The following is a 24111-nucleotide window of genomic DNA, read 5'->3' as shown; positions in this document are numbered from 1 at the left end:
TCTGTGTCAGATTGTCTGGTGTAAAAAAGGGAAATTGGTTCTAATAATTTCTACAATTTTGTGAATAACTAGAACAGAAAACATGCCAATTTGTGAAAGCTCGAAAGGACAATCAACACTCGGGGCGGCTAATGTTTAACAAGGCATTTCACTAAATATCTATTTCAAACAAGGTACCTTCCCCTCCTGGAAAATGGGACATTTTTCCATATTTTGAATCCATTCCTCAGTGAGGTGGCAAAGGGTGTTGCGAGGGCTGGGGCAGGTGTTGGGGGAAAGAGACATAGGAGTGAAAGTCATGTAGGATGTCCATCTGAGTCCCCTAGCATTCAGCTCAAATGTAATGAAAATGTTGCACTTTTAAGATCATTCCCCCCGAAAGAATTAGAGAGCGGGAAAATAAAAAGTCAATGAGAAAGCAATAGAGCAGGCTAGAGATGAGGGAAATAATAACCAGAGTGTGACAGAAGGGACAGAATGTTTAAAAATAAGAGTGTAACAGAAAAAAAGGCCAAAACAAGGAAAAATGGTAAAAAGACAAAGTTGAAAGCTCTATATCTGAATGCACGCAGCATTCGTAACAAGATAGATGAGTTGACGGCACAAATAGATACAAATGGGTCTGATCTGATTGCCATTACAGAGACGTGGTTGCAAGGCGACCAGGGCTGGGAACTGAATATTCCAGGGTATATGATCATTCGGAAGGATAGAAAGAAAGGAAAGGGAGGTGGGGTGGCTTTGTTGGTAAAAGATGGGATCGGTGCAGCGGTGAGAAGTGATATTGGCTCCGAAGATCAAGATGTACAATCGGTTTGGGTGGAGATAAAAAAATAATAAGGGGAAAAAGTCTCTGGTGGGCATAGTTTACAGGCCCCCGAACAGTAGCAATGCTGTTGGACAGAGTATAAATCAACAAATAATGGAGGCCTGTAATAATCATGGGTGATTTTAATCTCCATATTGATTGGACAAATCAAATTGGCCATGGTAGCCTGGAGGAGGAGTTCATAGAGTGCATCCGGGATGGTTTCCTAGAACAGTATGTAATGGAACCAACCAGGCTAGCTTGGATCTGGTACTATGTAATGAGACAGAATTAATAAATGATCTCATAGTAAAGGATCCTCTAGGAAAGACTGATCATAGCATGGTTGAGTTTCAAATTCAGTTGGAGGGTAAGAAAGTTGTATCCCAAACCAGTGTCCTGATCTTAAACAAAGGCAATTATAATGGCATGAGGGCAGAACTGGCTAAAGTGGACTGGAAAAACAAATTAAAGGGTAAGGAAGTTGAAATGCAGTGGCGGACATTTAAGGAGATATTTCATAACTCTCAACAAAAATATATTCCAGTGAGAAACAAAGATTTTGAGAAGGGAGCACCATCCATGGCTAACTAAGGAAGTAAAGGATGGTATCAAATTGAAAACAAAGGCATACAATGTTGCTAAGATTGATGGGAGACCAGAGGATTGGGAAATTTTTTTAAACCAGCAAAGGATGACTAAAAAAATAAAGAGAAGATGAATGATGAGAATAAGCTGGCAAGAAATATTAAAACAGATATATAAAAAGGAAGAGGGTAGCTAAAGTAAACGTTGGTCCCTTAGAGGATGAGACTGGGGAATTAATAATGGGGAACGGGGAAATGGCAGAGACTCTGAACAAATATTTTGCATCTGTCTTCACTGTAGAAGACACTAACAATATCCCAATAATGGATAATCAAGAGGTCACAGGGAGTGGGGAACTAAAGACAATCACTATCACTAAGGAAATAGTACTCGGTGAAATAATGGAACTGAAAGACGACAAGTCCCCTGGACCAGATGGCCCGCATCCCAGGGTCTTAAAAGAAGTGGCTGCAGAGATAGTGGATGCATTGGTTGCAATATACCAAAATTCCCTGGACTCTGGAGAGGTCCCAGCGGATTGGAAAACCACTAATGTAACATCCCTATTTAAGAAAGGAAGGAGACAGAAAGCAGGAAACTATAGACCTGTTAGCCTAACATCTGTCGTTGGGAAAATGCTGGAGTCCAAGCAGTAGCAGGGCATTTAGAAAAACATACTGCAATCAAACAGAGTCAGCATGGTTTTAGGAAAGGGAAATCATGCTTAACAAATTTGCTGGAGTTCTTTGAGGATGTAACGAGCAGGATGGATAAAGGGGAACCAGTAGCTGTCATTTATTTGGATTTCCAGAAGGCATTCGATAAGGTGCTACATAGAAACATAGAAGATAGGAGCAGGAGTAGGCCATTCGGCCCTTCAAGCCTGCTCCGCCATTCAATGAGATCATGGCTGATCATCCAAATTCAGTACCCTGTCCCTGCCTTCTCCCCCTATCCCTTGATCCCTTTAGCCTTAAGAAATATATCCAACTCTTTCTTGAATATATTTAATGAACTGGCCTCCACCGCCCTCTGTGGCAGAGAATTCCACAGGTTCACCACTCTCTGGGTGGAGAAATTCCTCCTCATTTCAGTCCTAAATGGCTTACCCCTTATCCTTAGACTATGACCCCTGGTTCTGGACTCCCCGGCCATCAGAAACATCCTCCCTGCATCTAGTCTGTCCAGGCCTGACAGAATTTTATAGGTTTCGATGAGATCCCCTCTCAATCTTCTAAACTCCAGTGAGTATAAGCCCAATCGACACAATTTCTCCTCATACGTCATTCCTGCCATCCCAGGTATCAGCCTGGTGAATCTTCGCTGCACTCCTTCCATGGCAAGAACGTCCTTCCTCAGGTAAGCGACCAAAACTGCACACAATACTCAAGGTATGGTCTCACCAAGGCCCTGTACAACTGCAGCAAGACATCCTTGTTCTTGTACTCGAACCCTCTTGCTACGAAGGCCAACATACCATTTGCCTTCTTAACCACCTGCTGCACCTGCATGCTTACCTTCAGCGACTGGTGTACAAGAACACCCAGGTCTCTTTGCACTTCCCCTTCTCCCAATCTATTACCATTCAAATAATAATCTGCCTTCCTGTTTTTGCCACCAAAGTGGATAACCTCACATTTATCCACATTATAGTGCATTTGCCACGTTTCTGCCCAATCACCCAACCTGTCCAAATCGTGCTGGAGTTTCACGACATCCTCCTCACAGCATACCCTCCCACCCAGCTTTGTGTCGTCTGCAAATTTGGAGATATTACATCCAATTCCCTCGTCCAGATCATTAATATATATTGTGAACAGCTGGAGTCCTTGGACCGATCCTTGCGGTACCCCACTAGTCACTGCCTGCCACTCGGAAAACGACCCGTTTATTCCAACTCTTTGCTTTCTGTCCGCCAACCAGTTCTCTATCCAAGTCAATACCTTGCCCCCAATCCCATGTGCCTTAATTCTGCACGCTAATCTCTTATGCGGGACCTTATCGAAAGCCTTCTGAAAGTCCAAATACACCACATCCACTGGTTCTCCCTTATCTATTTTACCAGTTACATCCTCAAAAAATTCCAGTAGATTAGTCAAGCATGATTTACCTTTTGTAAATCCATGTTGACTTTGTCCGATCCAGTCACTGCTTTCCAAGTGCTCTGCTATTACATCTTTTATAATGGACTCTAGCATTTTCCCCACTACCGATGTCAAGCTTACCGGTCTATAATTCCCCGCCTTTTCTCTACCACCTTTTTTGAATAGTGGGGTAACATTAGCTACCCGCCAATCCATGGGTACCGTTCCAGAGTCTATCGAGTTCTGGAAGATGACCAGCAATGCATCTACTATTTCTAGGGCCACTTCCTTAAGTACCCTGGGATGTAGATTATCAGGCCCTGGGGATTTATCGGCCTTCAGTCCCATCAATTTTCCTAACACCATTTCCCTACAAATACTGATTTCTTTCGGTTCCACCCTTTCATCAGACCCTATGTTCCTGGGTTACTGCATAAGCTAAGAGCTCACGGAGTTGGGGGTAATGTATTAGCATGGATAGAGAATTGGCTAACTAACAGAAAGCAGAGTCGGGATAAATGGGTCATTTTCTGGTTGGCAAACGGTAACTAGTGGGGTGCCACAAGGATCGGTGCTGGGGCCTCAACTATTTACAATCTACATTAATGACTTGGATGAAGGGATCGGGTGTAATGTAGCCAAGTTTGCAGATGATATAAAGATGGGTGGGAAAGCAAGTTGTGCAGAGGACTCAAAGAATCTGCAAAGGGATATAGACAGGCTAGGTGAGTGGGCAAACATTTGGCAGATGGAGTATAATGTGGGAGTGTGAAAGGTTATCCACTTTGGCAGGAAAAATAAAAAAGCAAACTATTATTTAAATGGAGAGAGGTTACAAAATGCTACAGTTCAGAGGGACCTGGGGGTCCTTGTGCATGAAACACAAAAAGTTAGCATGTAGGTACAGCAAGTAATCAAAAAGGCAAATGGAATGTTGGCCTTTATTTCAAGGGGGTTGGAGTATAAAAGCAGGGAAGTCCTGCTACAACTGTGCAGGGTATTGGTGAGACCACACCTTGAGTACTGCGTACAGTTTTGGTCTCCTTATTTAAGGAAGGATATACTTGCATTGGAGGCAGTTCAGACACGATTCACTAGGTTAATTCCAGAGATGAGGGGTTTGACTTACGAGGAAAGGTTGAGCAGGCTGGGCCTATACTCATTGGAATTTAGAAGAATGAGTGGTGATCTTATCGAAACATATAAGATACTGAGGGGGCTCAACAGGGTAGATAGAGAGAGGATGTTTCCCCTCATGGGGAAATCTAGAACTCGAGGGCACAGTCTCAGAATAAAGGGTCGCCCTTTTAGAACTGAGATGAGGAGGAACTTCTCTCAGAGGGTTGTAAATGTGTGGAATTCTCTGCCCCAGAGAGCTGTGGAGGCTGGGTCATTAAATACATTTAAAGTGGGGATAGACAAATTTTTGCAAGATAAGGGAGTGAAGGGTTATGGGGAGCGGGCTGGGAAGTGGCTTTGAGCCCAAGATCAGCCATGATCTTATTGAATGGCGGAGCAGGCTCGAGGGGCCAAGTGGCCCATTCCTGCTCCTATTTCTTATGTTCTTATTATGTAGAGGATTAATTGAGGGACTTCAGTTAGGTGGAGAGACTAGAGAAGCTGGGATTGTTCTCCTTAGAGCAGAGAAAGTTAAGGGAAAATTTAACAGAGCTGTTCAAAATTATGAGCGGTTTTGATAGAGCAGGCGGGAGAAACTGTATCCACTGACAGCATGGTGGGTAACCAAAGGACAAAGTTTAAGGCAATTGACACAAAATCTAGGGGGGAGATGAGGAGAATTCTTTTTACGCAGCAAGTTGTGATGTGGTGGAATGCACTGCCTGAAAGGCTGGTGGAAGCAAATTCAATAGTAACTTTCAAAAGGGAATTGGATAAATACTAGAAATATATATAGGAGAAATTTGCAGGGCTCTGGAGTTGGGACTAATTGGATAGTACTTTCAAAGAGCCAGCACAGATGCGATGGGCCAGATGGCCTCCTTCTGTGCTGTATAGGTGTCATGCCATCAAACACATTCAGGAAGTGGAGGTGAAGTGAAGGTTAAAATTCCTATTTCTACCAGGTCCGAATACAATCTTTCACATTTGCATGGGGGAGGGGCATATTGGGCAGAAAGTATGTTATAAGCATGCCAGTGCAACACACCCACCAGCTGTCGATTTCTATGTTAAGTCAACATGAAAATTGACAGTTACCATTTACGATGCATACCTCCTACTCTGCAGTCCTAAACTGGGGAGAGAAAAGGTCAGATTCTTTAACTCCTAACACATATTGGAGGAAATGACTGCTTGTCATTTATAGATCCCAGCTGTTGCCTGCATTGAAAGTTTAGAAAGCATGTTAAAAACAAGGCATAAAAGACTAATATTTTCAAAAAGCTACAGGACTGCTGTGACTGAGGACAAAACTAGAAAGGGCAATTGTACACAGAGAAGCAGCTTGCTGTTCAGACCCTCCCAAAAAATGATGATTGCCATCAAAGACATGGTGGTGTGTCTTACAGGTTTTCATTTATTAAAACAGAAGATTTACAAAGCAGCAGAACTGGCAAACTTTGTACTGCCATACAAACTCACCACAACAGCGAAACTGGGCAAACCCTGAGCGTTCCCAGAACTTGCTCTGGCCAAAATCTTCCAATCCTCCCTTTACCCACAAACTTAAATCTAGACTTTTAAATGCAACTTGGACAAGATGAAAAAGACTTGCATTTATACAGCGTATTTCACGACTCCAGGACATCCCAAAGCGTTTTACAGCCAATTACAGGAAACTCTTTTTTATCCGGCACTGACGGGACCGGCGTGGTGCCGGTTTATCAAAAAGTCCAGATTACAGAGAGGTATAGTTAAAAGGTACGAGAGCTCTGTACACAGCAACAAATCCAGGCTTCCCTGTTGCTTAGCAACAAGTGCAGGAACCCCGGCCACAGACCAAGCGTCCCTGTTGCTTAGCAACAAGTGCAGGAACCCCGATTACACAGCCACAGATCCAGGAACGGCCACTAATATGAAGTAAAACTTACCTGAACCTACTCCTGAATTTTGCCGGTTAACAGAGATTTCCGGTTATTTAGGTGCCGGTAAATCGAGAGTTTCCTGTAAGTACTTTTGAAGTGTAGTCACTGTTGTAATGTTACAACAGTTTACATCGCACACATTTCAGTGCGTAAACCTAATTAAGCCCTAGAAGAGATGTTAACAGATTTTCAATCCCATTTTTACCACATGTAAAATAAAGACTTGCATTTATACAGCGCATTTCACGACCTCAGGATGTCCCAAAGCGCTTTACAGCCAATGAAGTACTTTTGACATGTAGTCACTGTTGTAATGTAAAATATGCGGCAGCCAGTTTGCACACAGCAAAGTCCCACAAACAGCAATGAGATAACGACCAGATAATCTGTTTTAGGAATATTGGTTGATGGATAAATATTGGCCAGGCCATCGGAGATAACTCCCCTGCTGTTCCTCGAAATAGTGCCGTGGGATCTTTTACATCCATCTGAGATGGGGCCTCGGTTTAACGTCTCATCCGAAAGACAGCACCTCCAACAGTGCAACACTCCCTCAGTACTGCAAGGAGCCAGAGCAGAAAAGCACTCTATTTTAATTTTTGTACTATCCAGCATAGGGCAAGTAGAAACAAAATCTGTTACGGAGATGTCTCATGCTACAAATGTACACACCACATTTCTGAATGACAGGGATTCCCCAAGGGCTGATAACTGAATTTAAATAGTACAACACATCTGCTGAAAAATGTTCCTTTTATGTGCTGATTCCCAAATAATCTATGCAGACAGCTAAAAATTGATGAAAGGTTATAGCAATAGCAACGCATACACTACAAAGACAACTCAAGCCTCTAACTGAGACACAAATATATATTATATTCGATATTACTTGACCATGCTTTACAGAGAGGGCAGGCTCTGAAAGCAACTATTTGTTGGTATGATGCTGTAACATGCTAGAACTTCACTTAAGTTCAAAGGGGAATGCAAATAACACTCCTCATACCGAATTACAAAGCCTGCCTGCTGTACTGGTTCAAACATGAACACCAATCAAACTTCAGCTAACCAAAAATGTCAGAAAGACATGCATTTATATACATGGCCTCAGGACATCCCAAAGCACTTTACAGTCAACTAAATACTTTAGTCACTGTTGTAATGTAGGAAATGAAGCAGCCAATTTGCACACAGCAAGGTCTCAGAAACAGCAATGAGATAATGACTAGGTCATGTTTTTTTAAAAAGCGATGTTGGCTGAGGGATAAATATTGACCAGGGCACCAGGGAGAACGCCCCTCCAGAGCTCCACCAGGGAGAACGCCCCTCCAGAGCTCCACCAGGGAGAACGCCCCTCCAGAGCTCCACCAGGGAGAACGCCCCTCCAGAGATCCACCAGGGAGAACGCCCCTCCAGAGCTCCACCAGGGAGAACGCCCCTCCAGAGCTCCACCAGGGAGAACGCCCCTCCAGAGATCCACCAGGGAGAACGCCCCTCCAGAGCTCCACCAGGGAGAACGCCCCTCCAGAGCTCCACCAGGGAGAACGCCCCTCCAGAGCTCCACCAGGGAGAACGCCCCTCCAGAGCTCCACCAGGGAGAACGCCCCTCCAGAGCTCCACCAGGGAGAACGCCCCTCCAGAGCTCCACCAGGGAGAACGCCCCTCCAGAGCTCCACCAGGGAGAACGCCCCTCCAGAGCTCCACCAGGGAGAACGCCCCTCCAGAGCTCCACCAGGGAGAACGCCCCTCCAGAGCTCCACCAGGGAGAACGCCCCTCCAGAGCTCCACCAGGGAGAACGCCCCTCCAGAGATCCACCAGGGAGAACGCCCCTCCAGAGCTCCACCAGGGAGAACGCCCCTCCAGAGCTCCACCAGGGAGAACGCCCCTCCAGAGCTCCACCAGGGAGAACGCCCCTCCAGAGATCCACCAGGGAGAACGCCCCTCTAGAGATCCACCAGGGAGAACGCCCCTCCAGAGATCCACCAGGGAGAACGCCCCTCCAGAGATCCACCAGGGAGAACGCCCCTCCAGAGATCCACCAGGGAGAACGCCCCTCCAGAGATCCACCAGGGAGAACGCCCCTCCAGAGATCCAAGTAGAAACATGTGGCCTCACATGCACCTTGCACACTCTGTGCATTAAGTTCATTACCATCTACAAGATGCACTGCAGCAACTCGCCAAGGCTTCTTCAGCAGCATCTCCCAAACCCTCGACCTCTTCCACCTAGCAGGACAAGGGCAGCAGGCACATGGGAACACCACCACCTCCAAGTTCCCCTCCAAGTCACACACCATCCTGACTTGGAAGTATATTGCCGCTCCTTCATCGTCACTGGGTCAAAATCCTGGAACTCCCTAACAGCACTGTGGGAGTACCTTCTCCTCATGGACTGCAGCGGTTCAAGGCGGCGGCTCACCACCACCTTCTCAAGGGCAATTAGGGATGGGCAATAAATGCTGGCCTCACCAGCAACGTTCACATCCCAAGAACGAATTAAAAAAAGCAACAAATTCTCATAATATGGAGTACAGGCGTCAATCCACTTGCAGTGCACTGTGGGCAGGGAGAGAAGTAAAACCTGGCAGCTAGTTAAAAATGGCACTGGTAGTAGCCTCATCTTGGCACCTTGGTTACAGAAAGTCCTAAAGTCTCAACCAATTTATCACCACAGCAACTACCTACATACAACAAGGACAGTGAAGTGAAAAAGAAAAACAACTTCCAGTCACTCTAAAAACAGTCACCTTGGCTATGAAGCCTCATCGGTCTGCCTATAAGGAACAGGATTATCCTTCCTATTGAGGTTTATCCACCTAAGATTGTTAAGAATTTTAAAAACTCTAATGTGGGAGATCTTGTACATGTGTTGTAATGATATGATATACAAAACACACATTAGACATACCAATAAACATTTCATATTATTACATAAACAGAAAACTCTAGTCTTCCCAAACACAAAGTGCTGTAGTGAGAGGATGATTTCTTGTACAAGCTAAAATGGTCCTTTCCCCAATAAGTCCCTATTCTTCAGCCTCCTTGCTACTCCCCAACCTTTCGAAGTGACTCAACTGATTTGAGTGTATTTCTGCTAGCATACCTTTCCCAGCCATGCCCATTGGACACGAGGGATCCATCCATTCGAGGGACTCGACATGATTTCCAACTGGTCACCAGCAACCTCTTAGCTGCCAACAATCTAGTCACCACAAGATCCTTGGTTATACTCTTCTGTTCCTACTTGGCTAAATCCCCCAAGACTACAGAAGGGTCTTTACTCCCACAATGTCAGCCATTGCTCAGTGGGTAGCACTCTCATCTCTGAGTCAGAAGGTTGTGGGTTCAAGTCCCACTCCAGAGACTTGCGCCCAAATATCTAGGCTGACATTCCCGTGCAGTACTGAGGGAGTGCTGCACTGTCGGAGGTGTCATTTTTCGGATGAGACGTTAAACCGAGACCCCGTCAGCCCTCTCAGGTGGATGTAAAAGATTCCATGGCACTATTTCAAAGAAGAGCAGGAGAATTATCCCCAGTGTCCTGGCCAATATTTATCCCTCAATCAACATCACAAACAAATTATCTGGTCATTATCACATTGCTGTTTGTGGGAGCTTGCTGTGCGCAAATTGGCTGCCGCATTTCCTACATTACAACAGTGATTACACTTCAAAAAAAGTACTTCATTGGCTGTAAAGTGCCTTGGGGCGTCCGGTAGTTGTGAAAGGCGCTATAGAAAAGCAAGTTTTTCTTTCTTTCATTACTCGAGCACCAAACTATCCACTAAAATTCTTATATTCTCAGAGACAATATAATTATCCTTCTGCCAGCACCTCATCTTGCTGGAGCTCCATATTCTTGAGCCTGACAGATGTTCACTAGAATATGCCAAGTAAAAAGATTTTACACAGTGAGTTGTTATGATCTGGACTGCATTACCTGAAAGGGTGGTGGATGTAGATTTAATAGTAACTTTCAAAAGAGAATTGGATATATAGTTGAAAACAACAACAACTTGTATTTATATAGCACTTTTAACGTAGTAAAACGTCCCAAGGCGCTGCACAGGAGTATTTTAAGACAAAAAAAAGGAAAAATATGAGGAAAAAGCAGGGGAGTGGAACTAATTGGAGAGCTCTTTCAAATAGCCGGCACAGGCACGATGGGCCAAATCGTTCCAAGTCTTAGACTGCATAAAGATTGTGGAGCTGTGATCACATGGCCTTTGACATAATGGTATCCAGCATTTCCCTAGATTACGTTCTCACAATTGCTGCATCTTCGAAAGATCCCCCCGCTCATTGTGCACAAGGATCCATGTACTTAAGGTTAAGTGCTCCAACTTCTCAGCAATACTTCTGGTAATGATGTCTGCGCCACCCTTCATGGTTTATCTCCGGTGCTCAAAGCAGGGCAGAACTTGTAGAAACTTGTAGAATGGATTGTGAAACCGATTTCTAAATTAGTTCAAAAACATTCCACCTTAAAATAGATATCCTAATGTCTTCACTGAAGCTTTCCAATGGCCCCAGATTGCCACTCTGCCAAAAAAAACGGAGATTCCCCTGCCAGGTTCCCTACCCTACAGTTAACATAAGGCAGAAGAAATGTCTTGTTCAGCATTTGTTCCTCCTGAAGCCACAATGGAACTTACTCAGATCTGTGCAACCTTGCTCCATTGTACTTAAAGGAATATTACACAAGAGGCAAATACTTTACTTCCTAGTTAATCACCATAGGCAAAATATAATTTAAACTTTATACGAGACAAGTTAGAATTTTATTTTTTGTGGATTTTCCCCCCTCTGGTTTAGAGTCCGACCAGGCTACAATACTTTGACCGAGGGGCTATTATTCGTGTGTGAATCTTGAGCCTGACATCATTGGAACCTCCAGGAGGTTTTACTGCTTTGAATATATTAATCTTAATCACGTGATCTAGTTCACAAACATGTTTTATTCCATTTGGAGTCCGTTTTTGCAAGCATAATTTCTTAGAGCAAAGACATGAACAACAAACCCCACCAATTTAGTATACTAAAGCAAAATACTGCAGATGCTGGAAATCTGAAATAAAAACAGAAAATGCTGGAGATACTCAGCAGGTCAGGCAGCATCGGTGGAGAGAGAAATAGAGTTAATGTTTCAGGTCGATGACCCTTTGTCAGAACTGGAAAAACCTGGAGATGGGACAGGTTTTTAAGCAAGTGTAGGGGCAGGGAAAGGGAAGGAGGGGAGGAAAGAACAAAAGGGAAGGTCTATGATAGGGTGGAAGGCAGGAGCAATAAGAGACGGTAATGGGACAAGTTAAGAAACAAAAGGTGGATCTAGATGAAGTGTAAATAGCACTGGCAGAATGAAAGACAGCTGCCATGTGGGAGAGAGAAAAAAATATATAATAAAATAAATGGGGGAAAAAAAAGGATGGGGCAGAGGTTATGGTCTGAAATTGTTGAACTCGATGTTGAGTCCAGAAGGCTGGAAAGTGCCTAATCGAAAGATGAGGTGTTGTTCCTCGAGCTTACGTTGAGCTTCATTGGAACAGTGTAAGAGGCCAAGGACGGTGAGGTCAGAGTGGGAGTGGAGCGGAGAATTAAAGTGACAGGCGACCGGAAGCTCGGGGCCACCCTTACGGACTGAACGGAGGTGTTCCGCAAAGCGGTCGCCCAATCTGTGTTTGGTCTCCCCAATGTAGAGGAGACTGCATCGTGAGCAGCGAATACAGTATACTAGATTGCAAGAAGTACAAATAAATCACTGTTTCACCTGGAAGGAGTGATTGGGGCCCTGGACAGTGGGAAGGGAGGAGGTAAAGGGGCATGTGTTGCATCTCCTGCACTTGCACGGGAAGGTGCTGGGCGAAGGGGGAGGGGTGTTGGGGGTGATTGAGGAGTGGACCAGGGTGTCACGGAGGGAGCAATTCCTTCGGAATGCTGAAAGGGGAGGTGAGGGGAAGATGTGTTTGGTGGTGGGATCAAGCTGGAGGTGGCGGAAATGGCGGAGGTTGATCTGTTGAATGTGGAGGCTGGTGGGGTGAAAGGTGAGGACAAGGGGAACCCTATCGTGGTTCCGGGAGGGAGGGGCAGGGGTGAGGACAGAAGTGCGGGAAATAGAATGGACACGGTCAAGGGCCGTGTCAACCACAGTAGAGGGGAATCCTCGGTTGAGGAAAAAGGAAGACATGTTGGAAGCACTGATATGGAAGGTGCCATCGTCAGAGCAGATGCGGCAGAGATGGAGAAACTGGGAGAATGGAATAGAGTCCTTACAGGATAGGGGTGGGAGCAAGTGTAGTCCAGGTAGCTGTCGGAGTCAGTGGGCTAGTAGTGAATGTTTGTCAATAGCCTATCCCCAGAGATAGAGACAGAGAAGTCGAGGAAAGGAAGGGAAGAGTTGGAGATGGACCATGCGAAGGTGATGGAAGGGTGGAAATTGGAAGCAAAGTGAATGAATTTTTCTAGTTCAGGGCGAGAGCAGGAAACAGCACCGATACAGTTATCAATGTATCGGAAAAAGGTAAGGGAGGGGACCGGAGTAGGACTGGAACAAAGAATGTTCCACATATTCCACGAAAAGGCAGGCATAGCTGCGACTCATGCGGGTTCCCATAGCAACACCTTTAATTTGGAGGAAGTGAGTGGAGTCAAAGGAGAAGTTGTTCAATGTGAGAACAAGTTCAGCCAGGTGGAGGAGGGTGGTGGTGGATGGGGATTGGTTGGGCCTCTGTTCAAGGAAGAAGCAGAGCGCCCTCAGGCCATCCTGGTGGGGGATGGAGGTCCCTCTACACCTCCCACCAATTTAGTTGTATGTTTTGAACTGTTTTACGTCCCTAAATCAGCTTTACATCAGCAATCGTAATATGGTCTAGGACAACAGGAAACAAAACAGGGGTGGAGGAAGTAATTAGCTTTCTGTGATTGCTTGCAACACACTGAAATCAAACACCGAGATCCTCATTCTCATTAATAAGGGCAAAATGTACACTTTACAAAAGCAAATTCTGCTCCAACATATACTGTTACAGTACAAAACTGGGCTTGTGTACTCAGATTTTACTTTTGTTTGGTTTATCAAAAGAAACTGCACAACAATTATTCAGAATAAGTAGACTGCCAAAGCACACAAGAAAATCTATATTTACTCCATAACATTCTGCGACAAATTAGCTGTACAGTCTTTTATACACTGATGGCCTCTTAAGATTTGATGACATGGAGGTCTGCAACGGTTGAGGCTAAATTTCAGTGCTTCCCCTTTCTTTGAAATGAAGTATAACTTCATTAATAACCACTAAATTATTAAAAAACAATCTTGCAATGATGGTTTGTGCTGTGAAGGATAGCACGGGTAACTTTTATTTGAACGAAGGATCTCCACCCAGAATGTTAATCTATCTTTTCCAACAATGATGAACCTGTGTATTCCCAGTGCTTTCTATTTTTATTTCAGCTGCATTGTGCTCACAGATGCTTCCTTAATTGTACTTTCGAGCAAAACAGGGGAAGAGGGGAAATGTGTTTCGGAGAATGCTTTGTCCAGTTGTCACACAATATCCATTCATTGCGTCTTCCTCTCTTCCCTCCCATAAATATGCATCAGCTCTGTTACAGTGACCTTCATCCAGTTACGCTGTACCTAACTGTGCAAAGCAGTACATTTATCAAACTCTTATAAAGCTACTGGCATTAATAACAGGCCATGGGGACTGGTGAATTTATTAATACTGACTCAAAATGACAAAGTAAATTCCCTACAAAAAGCACCCTGGGTCTTTAAGGTTTAAGTAATTGTAACTCAATAAGGCTATAAATTAACATTGTTGGCGGCAGAGTTACAGAAAATGAAAAATGATTTTTTCTTTCCTTAAAGATTTTTTAGAAAACACCTAACCACTTCTTTCATTTTAAACCTGGGCAATATAACCAAGTACAGCTGTGACCCCTGTCCTCCAAGCAATAATGGCACTGTGACACAAGATAAGTTCACAAGCCTCCGTCAATACAGCTGATCGGGAGAAGCAGCAGCTGTGGGCACAATTTTTAAAATTTATAGACACTACTTCCTTTGGGATTTGTGTCTACTGGGTAGAGCCAGTGCTTTGCTGTTCAAAAGATACATACAACCAACGCTCCCAAGCCCGCAACCTCCACCATCCAGCAGGACAAGAGGTGCATGGGAATGCCTCCACCTCCAAGTCACACGCCATCCCGACTCGACATTCCTTCATGGTCGCTGGGTCAAATCCCGGGAATACCCTAACAGCACTGTGGGAGCACCCTCACCACACTGACTGCAGCGGCTCAAAAAGGCGGCCCACCACCACCTTCTCGAGGGCAACTAGGGATGGGCAATAAATGTCAGCCTTGCCAGCGACACCCATATGCCGAAAATGAATTTAAAAAACACGCCATCCAAGCCACATTCAAAACACCTCAATTAATGTTAGAATACCACCACAACAAAACTAGGCCAGAAGAAGCCCTTCGTTGCTCCGAAAGACAGGGCCTTAACTCATTCTAAAAAAAATTCACTGATCTATGTTGGTAAATGATAAATAAAATGCAACAACTGACGATCATTTTCACTGCTGTGGGGTTGAAAAAAATACCATTTTACACAGACATTCTTTTCGGAGAACACACTGTTCTTTTCCCACGGCCCGATTTTTTCTCTTCCCTATTTTCATCAATCCCCTGCTCTGTAAAAATCATGCTGTCTATTTCGATGAAGTGCAGGGAAGTTCAGGCCAATAGTTACCCCTCAACCAACATCACTAAAACATATCTGATCATTGTCGCATTGCTGTTTGTGGGAACTTGCTGTGTGCAAATTGGCTGCCGCATTTCCTACATTACAACAGTGACTACACTTCAAAAGTACTTCATTGGCTGGAAAACAGCTTTGAGACATCCTGTGGTCGTGGAAGGCGTTTCATAAATGTAAGTCGTTCTTTTTTTGCCTGTTCTCAGGCCATCAATATCAGTCAAATTCTCCCATCGAATCTTTCTTTTTGCAATGGGGTGCATGGCCTCAAATCAGCACTGATCCCATGACAGCATGGCTGTCATTATGAATTCAGCAGCGAAGGAAATCCAAATGGGTATCCCAATTCTCCTGGGTAATACAGCCCGTTAGCAACACAGTGCCTCCCAACATCCCGACAATTTCAAACAAAGATACAGCTCAACATGTTTTGAACCAAAGTTACAAATGGAATAATTGGAATCACAATCTGATTCTGGGGCTCTCCACCCATATCACACACAGCCCAGCTCGTACCGAGGTCTGCAATTAAATAACACACAACGGGGGCAAAATTTAGCCCCGAAAAAGTTAGCGCCCCCGCGCCCGAAATTCACAGGTAACGCCCCAAGAAGGAGGCAGGGTGCTACTGGAAGTGCCCCGCCTCTCTCTTGGGGCGCTACGAGTGAATATCGCAGCGCTACGGCAGCAGCGCCACGGTACTGCAGGCCTTCCTCCCCTTATTAAAAGAGCCCGGCACTCAAGAGAAGCGCCGGGCTCACGGAGGATAGCCGGCACCCCGTTGGGGGGCGGGGGGGGGGGGGGGGGGGAGGGCTGGACAGGAGGCCGGGGACAGCAACAGGGCCAGGTGCTGGCAGGCAGCCAGCAACAAAAAGGGCCACCTGGTACCTCCCCTTTAATTTGCACCACCCCGGCCGCAGGTAGGCCCCCCTGACCCTGTCGGACATAGTGTTCGGTGGTAATTCAGGGGGCGCTACCAAAGATCGCGGCCGGGGCACGAGCGGGACGCTGCGCGCTGCGCACGGCGACGACGTCATCGCCGGAGGCGCAGCGCCATGGGGCACCCCCGCTAACCTCTCGCTGAATTTCGCAGGAGGCATTAGCAGCACCGCGCCCAGGCACTAGTTACTTTGCGCCCCGTTAATAGGGCGCTAATCAACCGAATTTTTCCCCCAACATATTTTCAACTGATTTAGGGTTAAGGCTGGTAAATGATAATAAATGCTGAGTAACATAATTTGGGGATCGAAAGATCAACAGATTTCAATCTACAAATGAACAGGTTAATTTACACGTCTGATATCATAGAATCATATACTTCCAGAACTTAGCCAGAACCAATGGAGCTAACACATTACACAATCAGCCCTGTGAAGATCCTGTTCAGGACAGGATTGGCAGATCTAATAGGAGAACTGCCCCAAATCAGTGTTTGTGTGAGTGTTAAGTTTACCCAGCCAGAGTTCAGATTTTCAGCAATACAAAATTTAATGAGCTTGCCTGTTCTGAAGCCTAACTCTCTGGCCAAGCAATAGAACTTTTATATCTCCTCTAGTCTCCCCTTTTCCCTCTTCTCTTGAAGATATGCTGAGTGCATTTCCACCAGTGTTGGCAGCTCCCTTGTACCTCATCCACATGGCCATTTTTCATAGGTTCATCTAATCATATGACAGGTTGTTCAGACATGGGAAAACATCACAGCTGAGCCCCAATCCTGTCCTTGCTCAACATCTGAACACACACACACACTTTCCAACAGGAGTTACTGCATCGTGATCAGAAGTATGAAAGAGAAAAATTGCCACTCCTGAAGGCTATCTAGTCAACCCGTGCTGGAAAAAAATGCACACGTAGATGTAGGAAGAGAATACCGGGCTGAGTTGCAATGTCCTTCATTGTTAAATTGTTCTCTGCATTCATCGCCTTTCTTCGCACAGAAGTATTAGCACTTGGGCTACCAGCCCCCATGCAACTGTATCCGAGCCGGCTTCAGCACCTTCAAGATCAGAATGGGGATGTGATGGGGGGGATTAACACCAATGCACTTCCTAAACTTCAATAGGGTATGAGGGGTAAGAAATTATTAATGCAGGACAGGGGTGGATGAAAAATTAGTGCCCTTGCAGTACTACAACATTATTGCAGGACTTGGACAATCCCCAGCCCACAAAAAAAAGCACGATGATGGATTAAAATGTTTTAGCTGTATTTTCTTTTAACTGTTAACTTTGCTGGTTGATCGCTATTTATTGCACTTTCGCACCTGCAGGGTCATGAGAAAATAGAAACACGGAAAACCTCAAAGCCAGAAAAGACCATAAGTTCATCTGTTCCACCTTCCTGCTGTCTGAAGATCTAACCGACTACGGGTTTCTCTTCAAGACCACATATATATACACAGTTATAGATAGATATACATTATTATAGATATATACATAAGCATACAGACTTGCCAGGTATAATTCATTAGGTCTGAGTCATTTTGCCTTCACATTTTAATGCATCACCCTTAAAAATAAACACACCTCCACAAATGTAAGTGGGTTTCTCACTCGAAGAAATATCACACATTTCCCACAGTGCTGAAATCTGTGTGTTGAATATTTATGCCTATAAACTTATAATTAGACTTGTCAGCAAAATTGGAGTCCGTGGGATTAAAGGGACAGTGGCTGCGTGGATACAAAATTGGCTAAGGGACGGAAAGCAGGGAGTAGTGGTGAGTTTTTCAGACTGGAGGGAAGCGTGCAGTGGTGTCCGTCAGGGATCAGTGTCGGAACCACTGCTCTTTTTGATACATATTAATGTCCTGGACGTGGGTACACAGGGCATAATTTCAAAGTTTGCAGATGACACGAAACTCGGAAATGTAGTAAACAGCGAGGAGGACACAGACAGACTGGTGAAATGGGCAGACACATGGTAGATGAAATTTAACACAGAGAAGTGTGAAGTGATGCATTGGTAGTGAGGAGAGGCAATATAAACAAAACGGTACAATTTTAAAGGTGGTGCAGGGACAGAGGCAGCTGGGGGTGTATGTACACAAGTCTTTGAAGGTGCAGGACAAGCTGAGAAGGCCGTTCATTTCCTACAACAGTGACTACAGTTCAAAAAAAGTACTTCACTGGCTGTAAAGCGCTTTGGGACGTCCTGAGGTCATGAATGGCACTACAAATACAAGTCTTTCTTTTTTTTCTTTAAAAAGGCATCAGGTTCCTTGGTTTTATAAATAGTGGCATAGAGTACAAAAGCAAGGATGTTATATTAAATAACAACAGAAAATGCTGGAAACACTCAGCAGGCCAGGCAACATCCGTGGAGAGAGAAACAGAGTTAACGTTTCAGGTCTGTGACCCTTCGTCAGAACTGGAAAAAGTTAGAGATGTAACAGATATTAAGCAGGTGTAGGGGCAGGGAAAGGGGGGAGGGGAAGGAAAGAACAAAAGGGACGGTCTGTGCTAGGGTGGAAGGCAGGAGTAGTTAAACGTTGCAAATGGGAACGGCAGAATCATCAACAGCTGCTGCCTGAAAAAATAGGGGCAGAGGTTATGATCTGAAATTGTTGAACTCAATGTTGAGTCCAGAAGGCTGTAAAGTGCCTAATCGAAAGATGAGGTGTTGTTCCTCGGGCTTACGTTGAGCGTCATTGGAACAGCGTAAGAGGCAGAGGTGAGAATGGGAGTGGAGCGGAGAATTAAAGTAACAAGCAACCGGAAGCTCGGGGTCACCCTTACACACTGAAAGGAGGTGTTCCGCAAAGCGGTCACCCAATCTGCGTTTGGTCTCCCCAATGTAGAGGAGACCGCATCGTGAGCAGCGAACACAGTATACAGGAATCTTTGGTTTATCCAGAGGTTAACTATCCGGAATGCTCGATCCACCGGCAAAATTCAGGAGTCGGTTCAGTAAGTTTTTTTTCTTTTCATTGCTTTTTTTTCCACCAGTCAGGCTCTGCAAGGTCTAGCTAAAGCTGTTGCTTAGCTACAGAGACGCTTGCAAGCTACAGCCGACTGTTTAGAAGCAAGCAACAGGGTTTGTTGCTAGATACGGAGCTTTTGTTTTAACATTAGCACTGGTTTGTCCGGCAGTTTTGATGGGATGGCAACAGCTCGGTCCCGTCGGTGCCGGATATCACAAAGTTTCCTGTACTAAATTGCTACAAGTACAAGTAAATCGCTGTTTCACCTGGAAGGGGTGTTTGGGGCCCTGGACAGTGGGAAGGGAGGAGGTAAAAGGGCAGGTGTTGCATCTCCTGCGCTTGCACGGGAAGGTACCAGGCGAAGGGGAAGGGGCTGTTAGGGGTGATCGAGGAGTGGACCAGGGTGCTGCGGAGGGAGCGGTCCCTTCGGAATGCTGAAAGGGGAGGGGAGAGGAAGATGTGTTAGGTGGTGGGATCACGCTGGAGTTGCTGGAAATGGCGGAGGATGATCCGTTGAATGTGGAGGCTGGTGGGGTGAAAGGTGAGGACAAGGTGGTTCTGGGAGGGAGGGGAAGGGGTGCGAGCAGAAGTGCGGGAAATGCAATGGACACAGTCAAGGGCCGTGTCAACCATGGTAGAGGGGAATCCTTGGTTGAGGAAAAAGGAAGACATGTCGGAAGCACTAGTATGGAAGGTGGTATTGTCGGAGCAGATGCGGCGGAGACAGAGAAACTGGGAGAATGGAATAGAGTCCTTACAGGAAGCAGGGTGGGAAGAAGTGTAATCCAGGTAGTTGTGGGAATCAGTGGGCTTATAGTGGATGTTTGTCGATAGCCTATCCCCAGAAATGGAGACAGAAAAGTCGAGGAAGGGAAGGGAAGAAATAACAACAGAAAATGCTGGAAAAACTCAGCAGGCCAGGCAACATCCGTGGAGAGAAATTAGAGTCGACGGAAGGGAAGAGTTGGAGATGGACCATGTGATGGTGAGGGAAGGGTGGAAATTGGAAGCAAAGTGAATGAAATTTTCTAGTTCAGGGCAAGAGCAGGAAACGGCACCAATACAGTCATCAATGTATCGGAAAAAGAGGTGAGGGAGGGGACCTGAGTAGGTCTGGAACAAAGAATGTTCCACATATCCCACGAAAAGGCAGGCATAGCTAGGGCCCATGCAGGTTCCCATAGCAACACCTTTAATTTGGAGGGAGTGGAGTCAAAGGAGAAGTTGTTCAATGTGAGAACAAGTTCAGCCAGGCGGAGGAGGGTTGTGGTGGGTGGGGACTGGTTGGGCCTCTGTTCAAGGAAGAAGCGGAGCGCCCTCAGGCCATCCTGGTGGAGGATGGAGGTGTAGAGGGATTGGACATCCATAGTGAAAAAGAAATGGTCGGGGCCAGGAAACTGGAAACTGTTAAAGTGGTGGATGGCGTCGGAAGAGTCGTGAATGTAGGCGGGAAGAAAAGATAGAGTCAAGATAGGAAGAAATCAGTTCCATGGGGCAAGAACAGGCTGAAATGATGGGTCTACCAGGGCAGCCCTGTTTGTGGATTTTGGGAAGGAGGTAGAAGCGAGCTGTGCAGGGTTGGGGAACTATGAGGTTGACAGCCATGGAGGGAAGATATCCAGAGGAGATGAGGTCAGTGACAGTCTTGGAAACAATGGCTTGATGTTTGGTTGTGGGGTCATAGTCCAGGGGGAGGTAGGAGGAGGTGTCAGAGAGTTGCCGTTCAGCCTCCGCACAGTAGAGGTCGGTTCGCCAAACAACAACAGCACCACCCTTGTCAGCAGGTTTAATGACAATGTTAGGGTTGGATCGGAGAGAACGGAGTACTGCAACTTCAGAGGGAGGTAGGTTGGAGTGAGTGAGGGCAGCAGAGAAATTGAGATGCCAATGTCACGCCGGCAGTTAGCAATGAAAAGATCTAGAGAGGGTAAGAGGCCAGAGGAAGGGGTCCAGGTAGAATGAGAATTCTGAAAGCGGGAGAAAGGGTCAGCTGCGCGGGGGGGGGGGGGGGGGGGGGGGAAGGGGGGAAGGGAAGACTCCTGGCCAAAGAAGTGGGCACGGAGAGAGGAGACGAAGGCGATGGAAAGAGAGCTCAGCATCGTGCCAAGCTCGAAATTCATTGCAATGGGGGCATCAGGGGATGAAGCTCAAGCCTTTGCTGAGGACTGATCGTTTGGGGTCAGAGAGGGGAAGGTCAGAGGGGATAGTGAAAACACAGCAGGGGGTGAGACTGGAAGGAGGGATGGGGTCGGAGGAAAGTGAAGGGGAAGGAGGTTCCAGAGGAGCGTTGGTGTCCAAGAGTTGAAGCTTGCGATCCTTGACACCTGAAAGTAAGAAAAAAAGTGTTTTGTTGAAGCGCCGGATGAGGCGAAGAATGAAATGGAACTGCGGACCAGGACAGCTTTGAGATAAGAGTGCGTCGGTGCTGCTGAAGTTATATTAAACCTTTATAAAATATTGCTTAGGCGGCCTCAGCTGGAGTATTGTGGCCAAGTCTGGACACCACACTTTAGGGTGGATGTCAAGGCCTTAAGAGAGGGTGCAGAGGGGATTTACAAGAATGATACCAGGGATGAAAGACTTCAATTACATGTAGAGACTACAGAAACTGGGATTGTTCTCCTTTAGGTTAAGGGGAGATTTGATATAGGTGCTCAAAATCTTGAAGGGGTTTGGTTAAGAGTAAATAAGGAGTTTACAGTGGCAGAAGGGTCAGTAACCAGGGGACTTGAGAAAAAATATTTCACACAGTGAGTTGTTATGATCTGGAATGCACTGCCTTGAAAGGGCGGTGGAAGCAGATTCAATAACAACTTTCAAAAGGGAATTGGATGAATACTTGCTGGGAAAGAGCAGGAGAGTGGGACTAACTGGATAGCTCTTTCAAAGAGGCATGCTCGGCCTTATTCTGTGCTGTATTATTCTATGACATAGATTCACAAGACATTCATATATTGTACTCAGGCTTCTACATTACATACAAATAGACTATTTAAACTGATCGTTACGCACTATACACACGCACGAACTACATATATAATATCCTGTATATAGGTGCACAAAGTACACATTGCACAGACCCAAAGTTACAGCTAACCTCAGTTGGCAGGGCACAGACTATATGACAGTTGTCTCTTCCAGTAGCCGGGCCTGGCTCCCGGTACAGCAGCCGCCCTCCCATCAGCAATATCGCCGCCTCCTCCCGGTACAGAAGGCAGGCCCTGACCCCCCTCCCGACCCGGTACAGTAGACGGGCCAGGGCCCGCTGCAGTCGCTGCCCCTGCCCCCTGTGCAGTCCAGTCCTGTCCCGGCCCGGCAATCCCCGGCCTGCCCCTACCCCTATCCGCTGTCCCCGGCCTCACCTTGCCGCAGTACAGTATCCACAGCTCGTACAGCCGCTCGGTGGTCGCCATCCCTCCCGGAGCGGCGGGGTTGAGCTGGGCTCGCCCTTCAGGCTCCTGACACGATCATATTGTCGGCCGTGCACTCCATGGGCGGGGCCGGGGAGGAGAGGCTCTGGCACTGGCCGCTCCAAGCTGGCGGCGTCGCTCCGCTCGGCTCCAGTCCGCCCTCCAACTGAACTGGGCATGCGCACACCCGGCCAATCGGCGGTGCGGCCCAGGTGAGCTGGTCCCGGCCCAGCGCCTCAGGTGTGATCAGGTGCAGCTCCCAGAGCCCAGGCAGGCCCTGACTGAGGTAACCCGCCAAGGTGGCCATCGACAGGTTCAGGCAGCGGGGTGATCGAGTGGGAGAGGGTTCTATACTGTAATGATTATCAATCCATTCAACAAAGGATCTTTCATAATAAAATGTCCAACAGTCTTCAAGGGGGTGGGGGTCGTTCCCATTCCTTAGCCACTGACTCCATCCCTCTCCCTCTGAGACTGAACCACACTGTTCACAACCTTGGTGTCATACTTGAGCTTGGAGCTTGCTGTGCGCAATTTCGCTGCCGCGTTTCCCACTCCTCTTAGGCAGTCCCTCGGAACCGAGGATGACTTGCTTCCATGTTAAAAGTGAGTTCTCAGGTGACTGATGAGTCCAATGCAGGACCTACAGTCTCTGTCACAAGTGGGGCAGACAGTGGTTGAAGGGGCGGGTGGGTGGGGTGCTTGGGTTGACATGCGCTCCTTGCGCTGCCTGCGCTTGGCTTCCGCTTGCTCCCGGCGAAGAGACTCGAGGTGTTCGGCGCCTTCCCGGATGCTTCTCCTCCACTTTGTGCGGTCTTGGGCCAGGGATTCCCAGGTGTCGGTGGGGATGTTACACTTTTTCAAGGAGGCTTTGAGGGTGTCCTTGAAGTGTTTCCTCTGCCCGCCTGGGGCTCTCTTGCTGTGCCGGAGCTCCAAGTAGAGCGCTTGTTTTGTGAGTCTCGTATTGGGCATGCGGACAATGTGACCCATCCATCGGAGCTGATTGAGCGTGGTCAAAGTTTCGATGCTGGGGATGTTGGCCTGAGCAAGAACACTGATGTTAGTGTGCCTATCCTGCCAATGGATTTGCAGGATCTTGCGGAGGCAGCATTGGTGGTACCTCTCCAGTGCTTTGAGGTGCCTGCTGTACATGGTCCATGTCTCTGAGGCATACAGCAGGGCGGGTATCACTGCTGCTCTGTAGACCATGAGTTTAGTGCTGGGTTTGAGGTCCTGGTCTTCAAATACTCTCTTCCGTTTCCCACATTACAACAGTGACTATGCTACAAAAGTACTTCATTGGCTGTAAAGCACTTTGAGACGTCCGGTGGTTGTGAAAGGCGCTATATAAATGCAAGTCTTTCATATTTGACCATGAAATGAGCTTCCGACCACATATCCGCAGCATAGCTAAGACCGCCTATTTCCATCACAGTAACATTGCCCGTCTCCGCCCTTGCCTCAGTTCATCCGCTGCTGAAACCCTCATCC

General features: G+C 46.6%; 1 protein-coding gene across 2 annotated transcripts in view; it reads right to left on the bottom strand.

Annotated features, from left to right (window-relative positions):
* Window positions 1–22839, bottom strand: part of LOC147120016 (neurobeachin-like protein 1) — a 254216-nt gene extending 231377 nt beyond the window's left edge. For both annotated transcript variants that reach the window (XM_085985506.1, XM_085985507.1), the window contains exon 1: window positions 22573–22839. In XM_085985506.1, the coding sequence (XP_085841632.1) occupies window positions 22573–22623 (51 nt within the window). In that variant the 5' untranslated portion in view covers window positions 22624–22839. The remainder of the gene's footprint in view (window positions 1–22572) is intronic.
* Between the last annotated feature and the right edge of the window lie 1272 nt (window positions 22840–24111).

The sequence above is a fragment of the Somniosus microcephalus genome, chromosome 4 (genome assembly GCF_052327205.1).
Source record: "Somniosus microcephalus isolate GS21.2 chromosome 4, FLI_Smic_1.0, whole genome shotgun sequence".
In the NCBI taxonomy this organism is placed as follows: domain Eukaryota; kingdom Metazoa; phylum Chordata; class Chondrichthyes; order Squaliformes; family Somniosidae; genus Somniosus; species Somniosus microcephalus.
Note: the sequence above shows the minus strand (reverse complement) of the source record. Positions and strands in the feature narration are given on the sequence as shown.